This window comes from Chiloscyllium punctatum, chromosome 32, assembly GCF_047496795.1.
Source record: "Chiloscyllium punctatum isolate Juve2018m chromosome 32, sChiPun1.3, whole genome shotgun sequence".
In the NCBI taxonomy this organism is placed as follows: domain Eukaryota; kingdom Metazoa; phylum Chordata; class Chondrichthyes; order Orectolobiformes; family Hemiscylliidae; genus Chiloscyllium; species Chiloscyllium punctatum.
In genome coordinates this window covers 72157032-72174132 of record NC_092770.1, presented here as the reverse complement: position 1 = coordinate 72174132, position 17101 = coordinate 72157032, and the positions used below count along the sequence as shown (strand labels likewise).

General features: G+C 42.3%; 1 protein-coding gene across 1 annotated transcript; it reads right to left on the bottom strand.

The window, feature by feature from the left end:
- Positions 1–228: 228 nt before the first annotated feature.
- On the bottom strand, positions 229–17098 carry ndufa5 (NADH:ubiquinone oxidoreductase subunit A5). The gene is made up of 5 exons (XM_072552674.1): positions 17001–17098; positions 16245–16289; positions 13435–13551; positions 12507–12572; positions 229–429 (listed from the first exon to the last, which is right to left on the bottom strand). Exons 1-5 carry the CDS (start codon positions 17019–17021, stop codon positions 328–330), a joined length of 351 nt encoding a protein of 116 aa, XP_072408775.1. The 5' UTR covers positions 17022–17098; the 3' UTR covers positions 229–327.
- Between the last annotated feature and the right edge of the window lie 3 nt (positions 17099–17101).

Genomic DNA, 17101 nt, shown 5'->3' with positions numbered 1-17101 from the left:
TTGCAGTCAGAGGGGCTGCCCCTCTTTCATCCACAGCCAATTCTTCTTGTTGCTGCTCCCACTTTTCCAGGATGTACATCCACACTGACAATATCCAATCTTGCAGATAAACTGCCACAGTAGACAGTGCAAAAGGTGATTACTCTGCTACATTCACAGGATTAAAGGCATGCATTTATTGCTCATTTCAGATATTGTGCCATGACAAAAGTTAAAAATGAAGCAAAGAATGTTTCACCAATAAATTTTAATAACATTGTTACCAGTTGAAACGGACAGAACAGACAGTATGATTTTCTGAATAAAGCAACGTAATTTACATAAAATTTAAACTGGCCATTTCCATTGGTTGTGAGGGGCTTCTTCTATTAATGGTTCCCAAGGTTTCCACTTAACCATTTTGTATGCCAGAGAAAGTTCACTCTCAGCCTGTAATTGAAATATAAATTAGTAGCCAAGGGTAGTCTAATAACATTTAAAACATTTAGTCTTCCAACTGATATTTCTTTTCAACTCTAAAATAAACTATAATTAATTCTATCCAATCTCTACTTTTAGTTTAATTGAGTCTTAAAAACCACAAACTTCGAAAGACATTAGAGACTATGTCACCCTCCAAAAATATTTAACAACATCTTAACCACTGCACTACATCAGAGCTAATAAAGCAGCCACTTGTGATTTGGATCTTCACAAAAATGTACATTATCTGCTACAGTCTGGCTGTTTTCAAACGTTAACCTCTTTATTTTAGTGAAATCAACAACTTCAAGAAAAAAAAAGTGTTGATTCCATAATATCTTGTCACGAGTAATGAACCAGTGAAGTCAGTAAAAAGTTAGACAAATAGTCACAAACTAATATCGGGAAATAACTATTCTCATTCTCCAACATGACAGTGCAGCAATCTTTTGACCAGAGACAGAGTCATAGAGATGTACAGAATGGAAACAGACCCTTTGGTCCAACTCATCCATGCTGAGCAGATATCCCAACCCAATCTAGTTCCAACTGGCAGCACCCAGCCCATATCCCTCCAAACCCTTCCAATTCATATACTCATCCAAATGTCTCTTAAATGTTGCAATTGTACTAGCCTCCACTACTTCCTCTGGCAGCCCATTCCACACACGCACCACCCTCTGCGTGAAAAAGCTGCCCTTTAGGTCTCTTATATCTTTCCCCTCTCACCCTAAACCTATGTCCTCTCACTCCCAACTCCCCCCACCCCAGGGAAGAGACCTTGTCTATTTACCTTATCCATGCCCCTTATGATTTTATAAACCTCTATAAAGGTCACCCCTCAGCTTCCAACGCTCCAGGAAAAACAGCCCTAGCCTGTTCAAACTCTCCCTATAGCTCAAATCCTCTAACCCTGCAATATCCTTATAAATCCTTTCTAAACCCTTTCAAGTTTCACAACAATAGGAAGGAGACCAGAATTTCACACAATATTTCAAAAGTGGCCTAACCAATGTCCTGTACAGCTGTAGCAAGACCTCCCAACTCCTGTACTCAATACTCTGACCAAATGCCTTCTTCACTATCCTATCTACCTGCAACTCTACTTTCAAGGAACTATGAACCTGCACTCCAAGGTCTCTTTGTTCAGCAACACTCCCTAGGACCTTACCATTAAGTGTATAAGTCCTGCTAAGATTTGCTTTCCTAAAATGCAGCACCTTGCATTTATCTGAATTAAACTCCATCTGTCACTCCTCAGCCCATTAGCCCATCTGGTCCAGATCCTGTTGTAATCTGAGGTAACCTCCTTCGCTGTCCACTACACCTCCAATTTTGGTGTCATCTGCAAACTTACTAACTATACCTCTTAAGCTCACATCCAAATCATTTATATAATGATGAAAAGTAGTGGACCCAGCACCGATCCTTGTGGCACTCCACTGGTCACAGGCCTCCAGTCTGAAAAACAACCCTCCACCACCACCCTCTGTCTTCTACCTTTGAGCCAGTTCTGTATCCAAATGGCTAGTTCTCCCTGTATTCCACGAGATCTAACCGTGCTAACCAATCTCCTATGGGAACCTTGTCGAACGCCTTACTGAAGTCCACAGACATCACATCCACCACTCAACCCTCAATCCACTTTGTTACTTTTTCAAAAAACTCAATTAAGTTCATGAGACATGATTTCCCACGCACAAAGCCATGTTGACCTATCACTAATCAGTCCTTGCCTTTCCAAATACATGTACATCATGTCCCTCAGGATTCCCTCCAACAATTTGCCCACCACCATCAGGCTCACTGGTCCATAGTTCCCTGGCTTGTCCTTACCATCGTTCTTAAACAGTGGCAACACGTTAGCCAACCCCCAGTTTTCTGGCACCTCACCTGTGACTATTGATGATACAAATATCTCAGTAAGAGGCCTCGCAATCACTTCCCTAGTTTCCCACAGAGTTCCAGGGTACACCTGATCAAGTCCTGGGGATTTATCCCCTTTTATGCGTTTCAAGACATCCAGCACTTCCTCCTCTGATCTGGACATTTTTCAAGATGTCACCATCTACTTTCCTGCAGTCTACATCTTCCATATCCTTTTCCACAGTAAACACTGATGCAAAATACTCGTTTAGTATTTTCCCCATTTTCTGTGGTTCCACACAAAGGCCGCCTTGCTGATCTTTCAGAGGCCCTATGCTCTCCCTAGTTACCTTTTTGTCCTTAATATATTTGTAAAAACCCTTTGGATTGTCCTTAATTCTATTTGCCAAAGCTACCTCATGTCCCCTTTTTGCCTTCCCGATTTCCCTCTTAAGTAAACTCCCACTGGCTTTATGCTCTAAGGATTCACTCGATCTATCCTGTCTATACCCAACATATGCATCCTTCTTTTTCTTAACCAAATCCCCGATTTGTTTAGTCATCCAGCATTCCCTAAAAGTACCAGCCTTTCCTTTCACTCTGACAGGAATATACTGGTCTCTGGACTCTCGTTATCTCATTTCCGAAGGCTTCCCACTTTCCAGCTATCCCTTTACCTGCGAACATCTGCCTCCAATCAGCTTTCAAAAGTTCTTGCCTAATACCATCAAAATTGGTCTTTCTCCAATTTAGGACTTCAATTTTTAGATCTGGTCTATCCTTTTCCACCACCATTTTAAAATTAATAGAATTATGATCTCTGGGCCCAAAGTGCTTCCCCCACTGACACCTCAGTCACCTACCCTGCCTTATTTCCCAAGAGTAGGCCAAGCTTTGCACCTTCTCTAGTAGGTACATCCACATATTGAAACAGAACGTTTTCTTGGACACACTTCAATTCCTCTCCATTTAAACCCTTAACACTACGGCAGTCCCAGACTATGTTTGAAAAGTTAAAATCCCCTACCATAACCACCCTATCACTCTTGCAGATAACCGAATTCTCCTTACAAATTTGTTACTCAATTTCACGCAGACTATTAGCTGGTCTATAATGCAATTCCTATAATCACTTTCTTATTTCTCACTTCCACCCAAATAATCAACATGGCACAAGCCTTACTGAATTCTTTGAGAAAGTGACCAAGCAGGTGAGTTAAGGTAAAGCGGTTGGTGTGTAAATGGATTTCAGTATGAAGGTTCCCCACGGTAGGCTATTGCACAAAATATGGAGGCATGAGATGGAGGGGGATTTAGCGGTTTGGATCAGAAATTGGCTAGCTGAAAGAAGGCAGAAGGTGGTGGTTGATGGGAAAAGTTCATTCTGGAGTTTAGTTACAAGTGGTGTACCACAAGGATCTGTTTTGAGGCCACTGCAGTTTTATCATTTTGCTAAGTGACCTGGATGAGGATGTAGAAGGATGGGTTAGTAAATTTGTGAATGACACTAAGGTCAGTGGAGTTGAGGATAGTGCTGAAGAATGTTGCAAGTTACAGCGGCACATAGATAAGCTGCAGAGCTGGGCTGAGGGGTGGCAAATGGAGTTTAATGCAGAAAAATGTGAGGTGATTCACTTTGGAAGGAGCAAGGGGTGGCACGGCGGCTCATGGTTAGCACTGCAGCCGCATAGCACCAGGGTCCCAGGTTCGATTCCAGACTCAGGGGACTGTGTGTTGAGTTTGCACATTCTCCCTGTGTCTCGTGGATTTCCTCCAGTTTCCTCCCACAGTCCAAAGATGTGCAGGTCAGGTGAATTGGCCATGCTAAATTGCCCATACTGTTAGGAGCATTAGTCAGAGGGGAAATGGGTCTGGGTGGGTTACTCTTTGGAGGGTTGGTGTGGACTTGTTGGGCCGAAGGGCCTGTTTCCACACTGTAGGGAATCTAATCTAATCTAAAACTTCCTTAGATGTATTTCTAGGAATATCCTCCCTCAGTACAGCTGTCATGCTATCCCTTATCAAAAACATCACTCCACCTCCACTCTGGACTCCCTTTCTGTAGCACTTGGATCCTGGAACATTAAGCGGCCAGTCCGGTCTATCCCTGAGCCATGTTTCTGTAATTGCTAGGATATCCTAGTCCCATGTTTCTAACCATGCCTTGAGTTCATCTGCCTTCCCTGTTAGGCTCCTTGCATTGAAATAAATGCAGTTTAATTTATCATTCCTACCTTGTTCTCTGCTTTGCCCAGCCTGTTTAGACTGTTTGACTCGCTTCTTTTCTCAAATGTACCAGCCTCAGATCGATCTCTTTTCTCATTATCTCCCTTGGTTTCCCCCCACCCCCAACCTTACTAGTTTAAGTCCTCCCGAGCAGCTCTAGCAAATTTCCCTGCCAGTATATTAGTCCCCTTCCAATTTAGGTGCAATCTGTCCTTCTTGTACAGGTCACTTCTACCCCAGAAGAGATTCCAATGATCCAAAAAATGTGAATCCTTCTCCCATACACCAGCTCCTCAGCCATGCATTCATCTGCTCTATCTTCCTATTCCTGTCCTCAGTAGCTCGTAGCACCAGGTGTAATCCAGGTATTACTACTCTGGAAGACCTTTTTAAATTCCTGCCTAATTCTCTATATTCTCCCTTCCTATGGCATTGTATATACTGGAACCAGCGAGCCAACACCATTCTGATTTTTCACTGCTGGCCACAGAAATGTCTGCCTGTGCCTCAGACTAGAGAGTCCCCGAACACAATTGATTTCTTGGACCCCGACGTAACCCTCACGGCATTAGAACCAGTCTCGATACCAGAAATGTGGCGGTTTGTGCTACATTCCCCTGAGAATCCATGACCCCCTACATTTTCCAAAATAGCACACTTGTTTGAAATGGGGATAGCCACAGAAGACTCCTGCAGTACCTGCCTACCTCTCTTACCTTTCCTAGAGTTAACCCATCTATCTGACTGTATGAGACTTTTCTCCCTTCCTGTAACTGCCATCCATCACACCCACTTGCTCTTGTAAATTCCTCAATGCCTCTGACTGTCGCTCCAACCGATCTATTAGATCTGACAGGATTCACAACCAATGGCATTTATTGCACATGTATCCTCAGTAACACAAACTCTCCCTAAACTCCATAGTGTGAAGTGGAGAGAATTTGCACCACTATATATAAGCTATAAGTTTCCCTTAACTCCATGGACTAGTAGCACCTGTCAACGATTTCATCACCTTACACGCTATATCATACAGCTTAACATTTGGCCATCTATGTCAGTCAAATATATTCATAATTGATTTTTAAAAGTTCATTTCACAAATAAAGCATTTAAAGTCTGCATTGTCCTCAGATACAAGTTAAAAACTACTTGAATTTGACCAGTGTTCCAAATAGAGGACAGCCACATCACTTCTCACTATCCCAATTATTTGAAAATCAAGTAAGTTGCAAGTAGGATAAAGGAGAGCCTGGAGACATCATATTTTGTATTTCCAGAAGTCCTTTGACAAAGTGCCGCATAGGAGGCTGTTAAATAATAGCCCGTGGTGTTAGAGGTAAGGTTTTGGCATGGTTAGAGGACTGGTTGACTGGCAGAAGGCAGAGAGGTAGTAGGGATAAAGGGATCTTTTTTCAAGATGGTAGCTGGTGACTGGTTTTGTTGCAGGAATCCACATTGGGACCACAAATACTCAGAGCATACATTTACAATGTGGATGAAGGAACTGAGGACGTTGTTGCTAAGTTTGCAGATGACATACACAGTGGTGGAGGGACAGGTAGTGTTGAGGAAGCAGGGAGGCTGCAGAAGGACTTCGACAGGCTAGGTGAGTGGGCAAACAAGTGGCAGATGGAATACAATGCGGAAAAGTGTTAGGTTATAAACATTGCTATGAGAAATAAAGACAAACTATTTTCTAAATGGGGAACTGCTTCAGAAATCTGAAGCACAAAGGGAATTGGGAGTCTAGTTCAGAACTTTCAAGGTTAACATGTAGGTTCAGTTGGCAGTTAGGAAGGCAAATTCAATGTCAATATTCACTTCAAGAGGGCTAGATCACAATAGGGCTAGCACCACACTCTCGACTAGAACACAATAGCAGTTTAAGGCTTTAGTCAGACTACATTTGGAGAAAGTCACGACCGCAGATGTTGGAGATCAGAGTCGAAAAGTGTGGTGCTGGGAAAGCACAGGAGCTCAGGCAGCATCCAAGGAGCAGGAGAATCAATGTTTTGGGCATAAGCCATTCATCAGGAATATGGGATGGGTGGGGGTGAAATGATACTGAGAGAGAAATAAAAGGTTGGGGGTGGGGAAGGTACCTTGGAAGGCGATAGGTAAATGCAGGTGAGGGGGGGATGGGTGGAAAAGGAAGATGAACAGGTGGGACAGTTCGAGAGGATGGTGCAGAGATGGAGGGCTGGATCTGGGATGAGGTGAGAGGAGCAGAGATGAAGAAACTGGTGAAATCGACTTTGATGCCATGTAGTTGGAGGGTCCGAGGGCGGAAGATGAGGTGTTCTTCCTCCAGGCGTCAGGTGGCTAGGATTTGGCGGTGGAGGAGGAGGTCCAGATTTGTATATTCTTGGCAGAGTGGAAGGGGGAGTTCAAGTGGTCGGCCACAGGGCAGTGGGGCTGTTTGGTGTGTGTCTCCCAGGGATGCTCTCTGAAATCTTCCACAAGTTGGTGTCCTGTGTCAGTGTAGTGACCACCACATTGAGAGCAACGGATACAGTAGATGAGGTGTTTGGATGTGCAGGAAAATCTCTGCTGGATGTGGAAGGATCCTTTGGGGACTAGTATGGAGGTGTAGGTGGATGTGTGGGTGCAGGTTTTACACCTCTTTTTGGCAAGGGAAGGTGCTGGTAGTGGAAAGTGAGTTGGCAGGGGGTATGGGCCTAACAAGGGCATCGTAGAGAGAATGATCTCTGAGAAAAGCTGACAAGATGAGGAGGGTAATATATCTATGATGGTGGGGTCTGACTGTAGGTGGCAGAAATGGCAGAGGATGATGCGTTGTGAGATTGGTGGCGTGGGAGATGAGGACCGGGCTGTTATATCCTTGTTGCAGTTGGAGTTCAAGGGCGGAGGTGCAGGAAGTGGAGGAGATGCACTGGAGGGTATCCTTGACCACATGGGAGGGCAAGGTCTGTAGTTTCCCCTCCATAGAAGAGACCTTCATTGAATGAATGTAGGGAAGATGTTTCCACATGGACGGCATGGTGCCTCAGCAGTTAGCACTGCTGTCTCACAGCGTCAGGGACCTGGGTTCGATTCAAGCCTTAGTCTGTGTGGAGTTTACACATTCTCCCTGTGTCTGTGTGGGTTTCCTCACGTTTTCTCCCACAATCCAAAGATGTGCAGGTTAGGTGAATTGACCATGCTAAATTGCTTATAGTGTTCAGGGATGTGTAGGTTAGGTGCATTAGTCAGGGGTAAATGTCGGGTAGGGGAATGGGTCTGAGAGGGTTACCCTTCGGAGGGTTGGTGTGGACTTGTTGGGCCAAATGGCCTGTTTTCACACTGTAGGGATTCTATGACTCTATGACGTCTCATAGTACGAGAGACTTTGACACAAGGGCACAGCATTAGAGTGAAGGGGCACCATTTACAACTGCGATGAAGAATTCCTTTAGCCAGGGGGTGATTAACCTGTGGAACTCACTGGGCGGTGAAAGCCAAGTCATTGAGCACATTTAAGCTGGAGATGGATAGGTTCTTAAGGGAATCAACGGTTACAGCAAGATAGCAGGAAATAGAGTTGAGAAAGAGATCAGCAAATGGCGAAGCAGGCTCAATGGACTGAATAATTTAAATCCAATCTTATGGTTAGACAGAGACAAATGATAAAAAGTGAGAACAGCACATTTTGCTGCACAACAAATATTGAAAGTGTTTTTGTAATATTTATACACCTCTTCAAAATTTGTTTAGTTATACTCTAGCGAAGTGTTTAGGATATTTCACAATGTTACAAAGAGTTAGGTAAATACAAGTTGATGTTGTTGCCTCTACTTAAGTTATTACAGATTCCAGAAGTCCAAATCAAAGTCATCCAGAGGAATAGCTGATATTATATGCTTCTGACTCAATTAGCTGAGCACAAATGAAAGATCAAGAAGGTCAACATGATTAAAGAAGGAAACATATGGTTCAAAGACTGGTGTGGAAGAAAGGGGTGCAAATTCATGGGACATTAGTACTAGTACTAGGGAAGGAGGGAGATGTTCTGATGGGATGGGCTCCATCTGAATCATGCTAGGATCAGAGTCCTGATCAATCACAAGAACTAGGCCTGTAGGTAGGCCTTTACACTAAATAGTTGAGAGGCAGGTTCAGTCACATGCCAAATTAGAAAATCAAAGGTAAAGGCAAAGGTAGGATTGCAGGTTAGTGAGAAGGCTGATTGTTACTAGAAAATAAAAAGAAGAGACAGAATGTGAGAATGTTATATTGTACCAAAGGACTATAAAAGTGTCTCAAAATTCAACAATAGAACAAATATAACGGCTTTTATTTTCATGCAGAAAGCATTCGGAATAAGGTACATGAATTGACGATGCAAATTGAATGAATATATGAATATCCCATAACAACGGGAGTTGGGAGGTCATGTTGCGGCTGTACAGGGCATTGGTTAGGCCACTGTTGGAATATTGTGTGCAATTCTGGTCTCCTTCCTATTGGAAAGATGTTGTGAAACTTGAAAGGGTTCAGAAAAGATTTACAAGGACATTGTCAGGGTAGGAGGATTTGAGCTACAGGGAGAGGCTGAATAGGCTGGGGCTGTTTTCCCTGGAGCGTCGGAGGCTGAGGGGTGACCTTATACAGGTTTACAAAATTATGAGGGGCATGAATAGGATAAATAGACAAAGTCTTTTCCCTGGGGTCAGGGAGTCCAGAACTAGAGGGCATAGGTTTAGGGTGAGAGGGGAAAGATATAAAAGAGATCTAAGGGGCAGCTTTTTCATGCAGAGGGTGGTAAGTGTATGGAATGAGCTGTCAGAGGATGTGGTGGAGGCTGGTACAATTGCAACATTTAAAAGGCATTTGGATAGGTATATGAATAGGAAGGGTTTGGAGGGATATGGGCCAGGTGCTGGCAGGTGGGACTAGATTGGGTTGGGAAAATTGGTCAGCATGGATGGGTTAGACCGAAGGGTCGGACCAAAGGGTCTATTTCCATTCTGTACAGCTCTATGACTCTAATTGTGAAAAAGTAGTTACAAGGAAATCAAAACTGAAAAGCTTAGCATTCAGGAATATTTGAACTTTGGAGAGGCAAGAGGGATGGAAAAAGTGGTGGTGTAACACTATTAATGTGAAATGAAATGAGGACAGTTGTGATAGATGACCTAGGATAGGATGATTTAGCGTGCATTTGGACAGAGGTACAAAGCAGCAAAGAAAAGATGACATTGGTCAGAGTAGCGTACAGAGCCCAATAAGTAGCCACTCTAGGAAGGGAAGACGATAAATCAACAAATAATAAGAGCATATAAAAAGATTAGAGCAATAGTCATGGGTGACTTGCATCTTCATGTTGATTAATCTAATCAATTTGGAAAGGGTAGCTACGACAATGAGTTCACAGACTGCATTAAGGCCAGTTTCCTTGAGTAATGTGTCATAGAGCTAACTATCTTGGATCTGGTAATGGCTAATGAGTCGGGTTAATAAATGACCTCAGGGTAAAAGATCCCCCCAGGAAGCAGTGATCATAACATGATAGAGCTTAATATCCAGTTCTAGAATAAGAAACTTTAGTCATAAACAACTGTGCTTAACTGAAATAAAGGGAACTACAATGAAACAACTATAGGGCGGCACGGTGGCACAGTGGTTAGCACTGCTGCCTCACAGCGCCAGAGACCTGGGTTCAATTCCCACCTCAGGCGACTGACTGTGTGGAGTTTGCACATTCTCCCCGTGTCTGCGTGGGTTTCCTCCGGGTGCTCCGGTTTCCTCCCACAGTCCAAAGATGTGCAGGTCAGGTGAATTGGCCAATCTAAATTGCCCGTAGTGTTAGTAAGGGGTAAATGTAGGGGTATGGGTGGGTTGCGCTTCGGCGGGGCGGTGTGGACTTGTTGGGCCGAAGGGCCTGTTTCCACTCTGTAAGTAATCTAATCGAAACAAGCTGAAGTGAACTAGGTGGATAATATAGCAGGCATGACAGTAAGGAAGCAGCAGCAGCAGACATTCAAGGACATAATTAATGATTCACAGCAAAAATCTATCATAGGAATGAGGAAACATTCTAAGAGAGGGATAAACCAACCATGTCAAACCAAGGAAGTTAAGAACAATATTAAGTTGAAGGAAAAAGCATACAAGAATGGCAATATCAGTGATAACCACAGCGACTGGGATAAATTCAGCATTCAGCAAAAGAGAACTAAGAAGGTTATAAAGACAGGGAAAAAAGTATGCGGGCCAATTTGAGAAGATGAAAAAAAATAGACAATAAGGAGCATCTTTAATTTTCTAAAAAGAAAGAGAGACGTGTCAAAATGACTATAGACTCCTTAAAAATGAGTCCGGAGAGACACTTAAGGGAAGTAAGGAAGTGGCACAGGAGTTAAACTGATATTTTGCATCAGTCTTTACAGTGGAAGATACTTTGTACATCTCATTAAAACTGAAGAATATGGGGCAGAAATTAAGTACCAACACCATTACTAAAGTAATAGTATTAGACAAACTAATAGGGTTAAAGGGAGATATGTCCACTGGCCCCAATAGCTTGTTTGCTAGGATCCTAAAAGAAGTAGCTACAGAGATAATGGATGCATTGGTTGTAAGTTTCCTAAAAATCATTGGATTCCGGAGAAGCAGAGTATTGTAAAACTGCGAATGTGACACCCCTAGTCAAAAAAAAAGAGGAGGGGGGAGGCAAAATGTGTGTTACTGTAGGCTGGTTAGCCTAACATCTGTTGTTAGAAAAGTATTGGAATCAAGCATGAAGGAAGCGATAGCAGAACATTTGTAATTTACTAACCTAATCAAGCAGAGTCAGCATGGCTTCATGAAAGAGAAATCACGTCTGACTAATTTATTAGATTGTTTTTGAGGAAGTCTCAACCAGAGTGGATACAGGGGAGCCAATAGATGTTTTGTATTTGGACCTCTAGAAGGCATTTGACAATGTACCTCACAAAAGTTTAAGTCATAAGAGCCCATATACATTAACACCAAGAGAGAATTGACATACTTGTACATGAAACACAGAAAGCTAGCGCAGGTAGCAGGTAATCAGAATAGCTAATGGAAAATGGACCCTTATTTCAAGGGGTTTGATTGATTGATTGATTGTCTCATGTACTAAAGTACAGTGAAAAGCTTTGTTTATGATCAATACAAGTTGTAATACAAAAGTAGGGAAGGTTTATGGCAATTGTACTAGATGCTAATGAGGCCACATTTGAAGTACTATGAGCAGTTTTGGTCCCCCTATTTAAGATAAGATTATTTCATTAGAGGCAGTTCAGAGAAGGTTCACTCGGATGATCCTTAGTATGGAGCAATTGTCTTATGAGCAAAGGCTAAACAGGTTGAGACTCTACTCATTGGAGAAGTTTAGAAGAATGAGAGGTGGTGGCCTCATCGAAACCTATGAAATTCTTAAAGGGCTTGACAGGTTAAATGCTGAGAGGATATTTCCCCTCATGAGAGAAGCTAGGACCAGAGGGTACTGTCTCAGAATAAAGGGACACCAATTTAAGACTGAGATGAGGAAGAATTTGGGATCCTTTGGAACTCTTTGCTACAGAGAGCTATGGGGGTAAGTCCTTGTTTATATTTAAGGCTGAGATATATTGATTCCCCTACTGATCAATAATCTAACTTTAAAAAGGGAAAAGGCAGGAAAGTGGAAATGAGGAACGTCAGACCATCCGCAATCTTACTGAATTGCAGAGCAGGCTCGATGGACCAAATGGCGTAATTTTGCTCCTATTTCTTACGGTCTTATTGCACTCAAGATCTTGCGTGTATCTTCATTTTGAATTGTAAGATGAATAAGTTGTTATCAATGTTACAAAATGTCCAATTACTTCTGACATTGAGGGGAAATTCCTAATGTGATGGTTCCTCCTTGTTCTTGAAAGTCTGAATTGAGTATGTTTTACTGAATTGCAGATGAAGTCTGAAGAAATGAGACAGTGGCATACCTGTGAAATGACTTCTTCAATCTGTCCACAGTTGATTTTGTCTTCTAGTTTTTGAACATTGCGCTCCTGCAATACATAATCCACAACAGGTGGCTTGAAATTAATACTTGTTTACAGGGTCTCAGTTCGCAGTACAGTTGGGAAGTTCTAAGACTTTGAACCATTAACTGCTTCCTTCAAGGTAGCAGACACCATGCATTTGCAAAAGGGCTCTCATAGCCAGCGCGACATCTTTGATCTAATACACACTGTTGTCTTTCTACTTCGGTGACGGCAGATGACGTATAGGTGTATCGGGTGCCAACCAAACCGATTACTTTGTCCTTGGTGGTACTGAATTTCCTGAATGTTGATGAAGTTGCACACACCCAGGCATGTGTGTAATATTCCATTATACTCCTGATTTGTGCTCAGTAGATAGTGGACAACCTCAGTAGTCACATCGTGAATAATTCCCTGCAGAAGTCTTCGTGTCTGAATAACTTGCATAGTTACATTACTTATATAGCTAGTCTAGTTAAGTTTCTGCTGAATGGTAACACCCAGGATATTGGTGAGAAGCGACTTAGCAATTGTAATGCCGCTCATTAACACAAAGAAAAAAGTTACATAAAATATCTTTATCTGAAGTTTTAGTTCCTTTATTAGTCTTGATTTCTGCAATCGTCTGAAAGGCATGTATGATTCAAGTGTACTGCCCCTATAGGCATTTTCCAGTGCTTTTCATTTGTTGCACAACTTTCATTACCCTTCATTATTTCAATGTCATAAACTGCCACATTTACAATCAGTTTTACAAAGTTCAAGACTTAGGAAGACAGTTACATGCCTTGAAATGAGAAAATACTCATGAAACATCATTGATCAATCTGGCAAATAATACACCATCCACTGAAAACAAGTGATCAATTAAATCAGGCTAGCTTACCGATTTTACCAAGTTAAGCCTTTCATTGATGATCTGCTCCGTGTATTTTCGATAGGCTACATCCTGAGGCACAGATTGTAAAACAGTAAGAATTCTGGTGTACAGAATCCTTAAATTCTGAAAGAAAACAATATTAAAAAAATTGAAGCATTAACTTTCTTGTGGCTTATTTATCTTCTTTTTACCTCCTCAAACAGGACAGGTCGTAAACTTGTAGATATGCTCCTGCCAGACAGCTGTTCACTCATCTTCAGTTTTTCCTTTTCTTAAGGAACACTGATGTTCTACCAATTTGAAACTAGCAATATTTCAGAGAGGTAAAAACAATGACTGCAGATGCTGGAAACCAGATTCTGGATTAGTGGTGCTGGAAGAGCACAGTAGTTCAGGCAGCATCCAAGGAGCTTCAAAATCGACGTTTCGGGCAAAAGCCCTTCATCAGGAATAAAGGCAGTGAGCCTGAAGCGTGGAGAGATAAGCTAGAGGATGGTGGGGGTGGGGAGAAAGTAGCATAGAGTACAATGGGTGAGTGGGGGAGGAGATGAAGGTGATAGGTCAAGGAGGAGAGGGTGGAGTGGATAGGTGGAAAAGAAGATAGGCAGGTAGGACAAGTCTGGACAATTCATGGGGACAGTGCTGAGCTGGAAGTTTGCAACTAGGGTGAGGTGGGGGGGGAAGGGGAAATGAGGAAACTGTTGAAGTCCACATTGATGCCCTGGAGTTGAAGTGTTCCGAGGCAGAAGATGAGGCGTTCTTCATCCAGGCGTCTGGTGGTGAGGGAGCGGCGGTGAAGAAGGCCCAGGACCTCCATGTCCTCGGCAGAGTGGGAGGGGAAGTTGAAATGTTAGGCTACAGGGCGGTACGGGTGTCCCGGAGATGTTCCCTAAAGCGCTCTGCTAGGAGGCGCCCAGTCTCCCCAATGTAGAGGAGACCGTATCGGGAGCAACGGATACAATAAATGATATTAGTGGATGTGCAAGTAAAACTTTGATGGATGTGGAAGGCTTCTTTAAGGCCTTGGATAGAGGTGAGGGAGGAGGTGTGGGCGCAAGTTTTACAGTTCCTGCGGTGGCAGGGGAAAGTGCCAGGATGGGAGTGTGGGTCGTAGGGGGGCGTGGACCTGACCAGGTAGTCACGGAGGGAGCAGTCTTTGCGGAAGGCAGAAAGGGTGGGGAGGGAAATATATTCCTGGTGGTGGGGTCTGTTTGAAGGTGGCGGAAATGTCGGCAGATGATTTGGTCTGTTTGGAGATCCTGGCCTCCTTCACCGCCGCTCCCTCGCCACCAGACGCCTGGAGGAAGAACGCCTCATCTTCCGCCTCGGAACACTTCAACCCCAGGGCATCAATGTGGACTTCAACAGCTTCCTCATTTCCCCTTCCCCCACCTCACCCTAGTTCCAAACTTCCAGCTCAGCACTGTCCTCATGACTTGCCCGGACTTGTCCTACCTATCCACTCCACCCTCCTCCCTGATCTATCACCTTCATCCCCTCCCCCACTCACCCATTGTACTCTATGCTACTTTCTCCCCACCCCCACCCTCCTCGAGCTTATCTCTCCACGCTTCAGGCTCACTGCCTTTATTCCTGATGAAGGGCTTTTGCCCGAAACATCGATTTTGAAGCTCCTTGGATGCTGCCTGAACTGCTGTGCTCTTCCAGCACCACTAATCCAGAATCTAGCAATATTTCAGTTTACCTAAGTTTCAACTGGTAACAGAAATATATTCTATTTAGATGGACAGATTAGATAGGGAGGATAAAACTAATATCACAATTAAAAATTAAAACAGAGTCAGTTTAGATGGCAGGAAGTGCTCTTCTCATATAATTATCCATTAGCAAAATAGGTAGTGTGAACTCACCACAGTCATTCAAAAAAGGAACTGAACAAGTTCATGACAACTGAGAAGATCCTAGTTGAGCAATATAAATGGAGAGATAGCTGTAATTATTTCTTACAGCTTGCTTTCTAGAGCAGAATGTAGTTTGACAGTTTCCTTTATTAAATTGGCCACAAATGTCTTCGCCTCTCCTTGATGAATGTGAAAACTTGTGCAAACAAGTGTACATTTTACTGCACTGACAGAGCAAAATGTTATTTGTGCTTTATCATGTACACCTCCAATCAACTTTACCTTAAGGCCTTGGAATCTACTTTGAATTTCAAACATTGGCAGGTGAAACTAACATGAAAGCACTGAGACAGTTAATATATTACACAAAAACATCAGAAGAAATATATTCCAAGAAGTCAACAGAAAATCAACTTCTCCACAGTTTGTCTACTTGCATTGTATACATTAATGCTGTATATATAAAAGCATTAGATTTTACAATAATTCAAAAGCTTTCCACAAATTATTGAATAAAAGTTAGAATAAAAATTTCCAAATTCTGCACCAAGATCTACACTGTGTCCCTATGTTTCTCCCATAAATTGTCTGCAAATAAATGAACATTAGAGAATGAGATTTTTTTTTTAAAATATCTCAATGTTAATTTGTAATAAGTCTCTCAGGTTTAGCTCGTTCAACCAGTACTATTCTGACCAGCAAGTCAAGTCATTTTCAATAGAACAGAAAGTCTGGTTTCTTTCTCTCACTAAATGTATGGAATATACTATTCCAAAATAAATTAATGTTTAAATCATAATCATGTTTGTCATACTAGCACAGGTTTTATTGTAGGCAACTTAGCAAAGACAAGTACTATACCAGAGCACATGCACAATAGCCATATTTTACAACTGGTGGAATTGCATTTTACTGATTTACAGATAACCAAAATAATTGGAAAAGGTAAAATACCTCATGAGGATTCTGGGCCACAGCAAGACCCACCAACCCAGTAGTCTGCAAGAAAAAGAAACAAACATTTATCTTTCAGGATATGTTGACTCCTGTGTACATCCTACTTCTTCTCTCGGACAACCTTCATCTTCCAACCTTTTTCTTTCCTCACATCCACTGCATCCTCTATTATTTTCCCTATCTCTCAAATGTTCCCCATGTCACCTCCCCCTTTCCCGTTATCTCTATCACTGTGTTTTCTCCTCCACTTCCCTCAGCCTTTGCTTCATATTCTCCTTCCCCTTTCCTGAGCCCTTATTCTCATTCTCTGTATTCACTGTCCTTTACTTCTCTATTTACTGTTCGCTCTCTCTATAGAGGAACGTAAATAGGAACAAAGAACAGTAAATATATATATATTTATAATAAGAATATATACTATAGAGAGAGGACAATAAGCAGAAAAAAAAGTAAATATGGTATTTACAACATAAATATATTGAACACCAGAGAGGGCAGCAAACAAAGAGAAACAGTATACACACTGTATACTATAGAGAGAACAGTAAGCAGAAAGAACAGTAAATATATATTTAACATATATATAAATAAATAAAACAAATATACTGTGTACAATAGAAAGAGACCAGTAAGCAGAAAGAACTATAGATATGATATTTATAACATAAATCTCTGCCTAAACATGAAAGATTATTGATAACCAATAAGTATGTTTGGACTGTCCTTTCTCCCTCTGAGCTGACCTCCACTCACTTTCTTCAGGACACCAGCCATTGTCGCCGCGGTGCACTGTGGGATTCCCCCACACCCCAGGGGCGCTAAATCGAGTTCAGAGTTATCGCGACGTCTAGACA

Excerpts from the sequence above, each read along its gene's own strand:
- ndufa5 (XM_072552674.1), bottom strand. The coding sequence starts at position 17,021 with ATGGCTGGTGTCCTGAAGAAA. Across the intron at positions 13,552-16,244 it reads TGGCCCAGAATCCTCATGAG|AATTTAAGGATTCTGTACAC; the intron begins GTATTTTACCTT and ends GTTTTCTTTCAG. Across the intron at positions 12,573-13,434 it reads GGCTTAACTTGGTAAAATCG|GAGCGCAATGTTCAAAAACT; the intron begins GTAAGCTAGCCT and ends TATGTATTGCAG.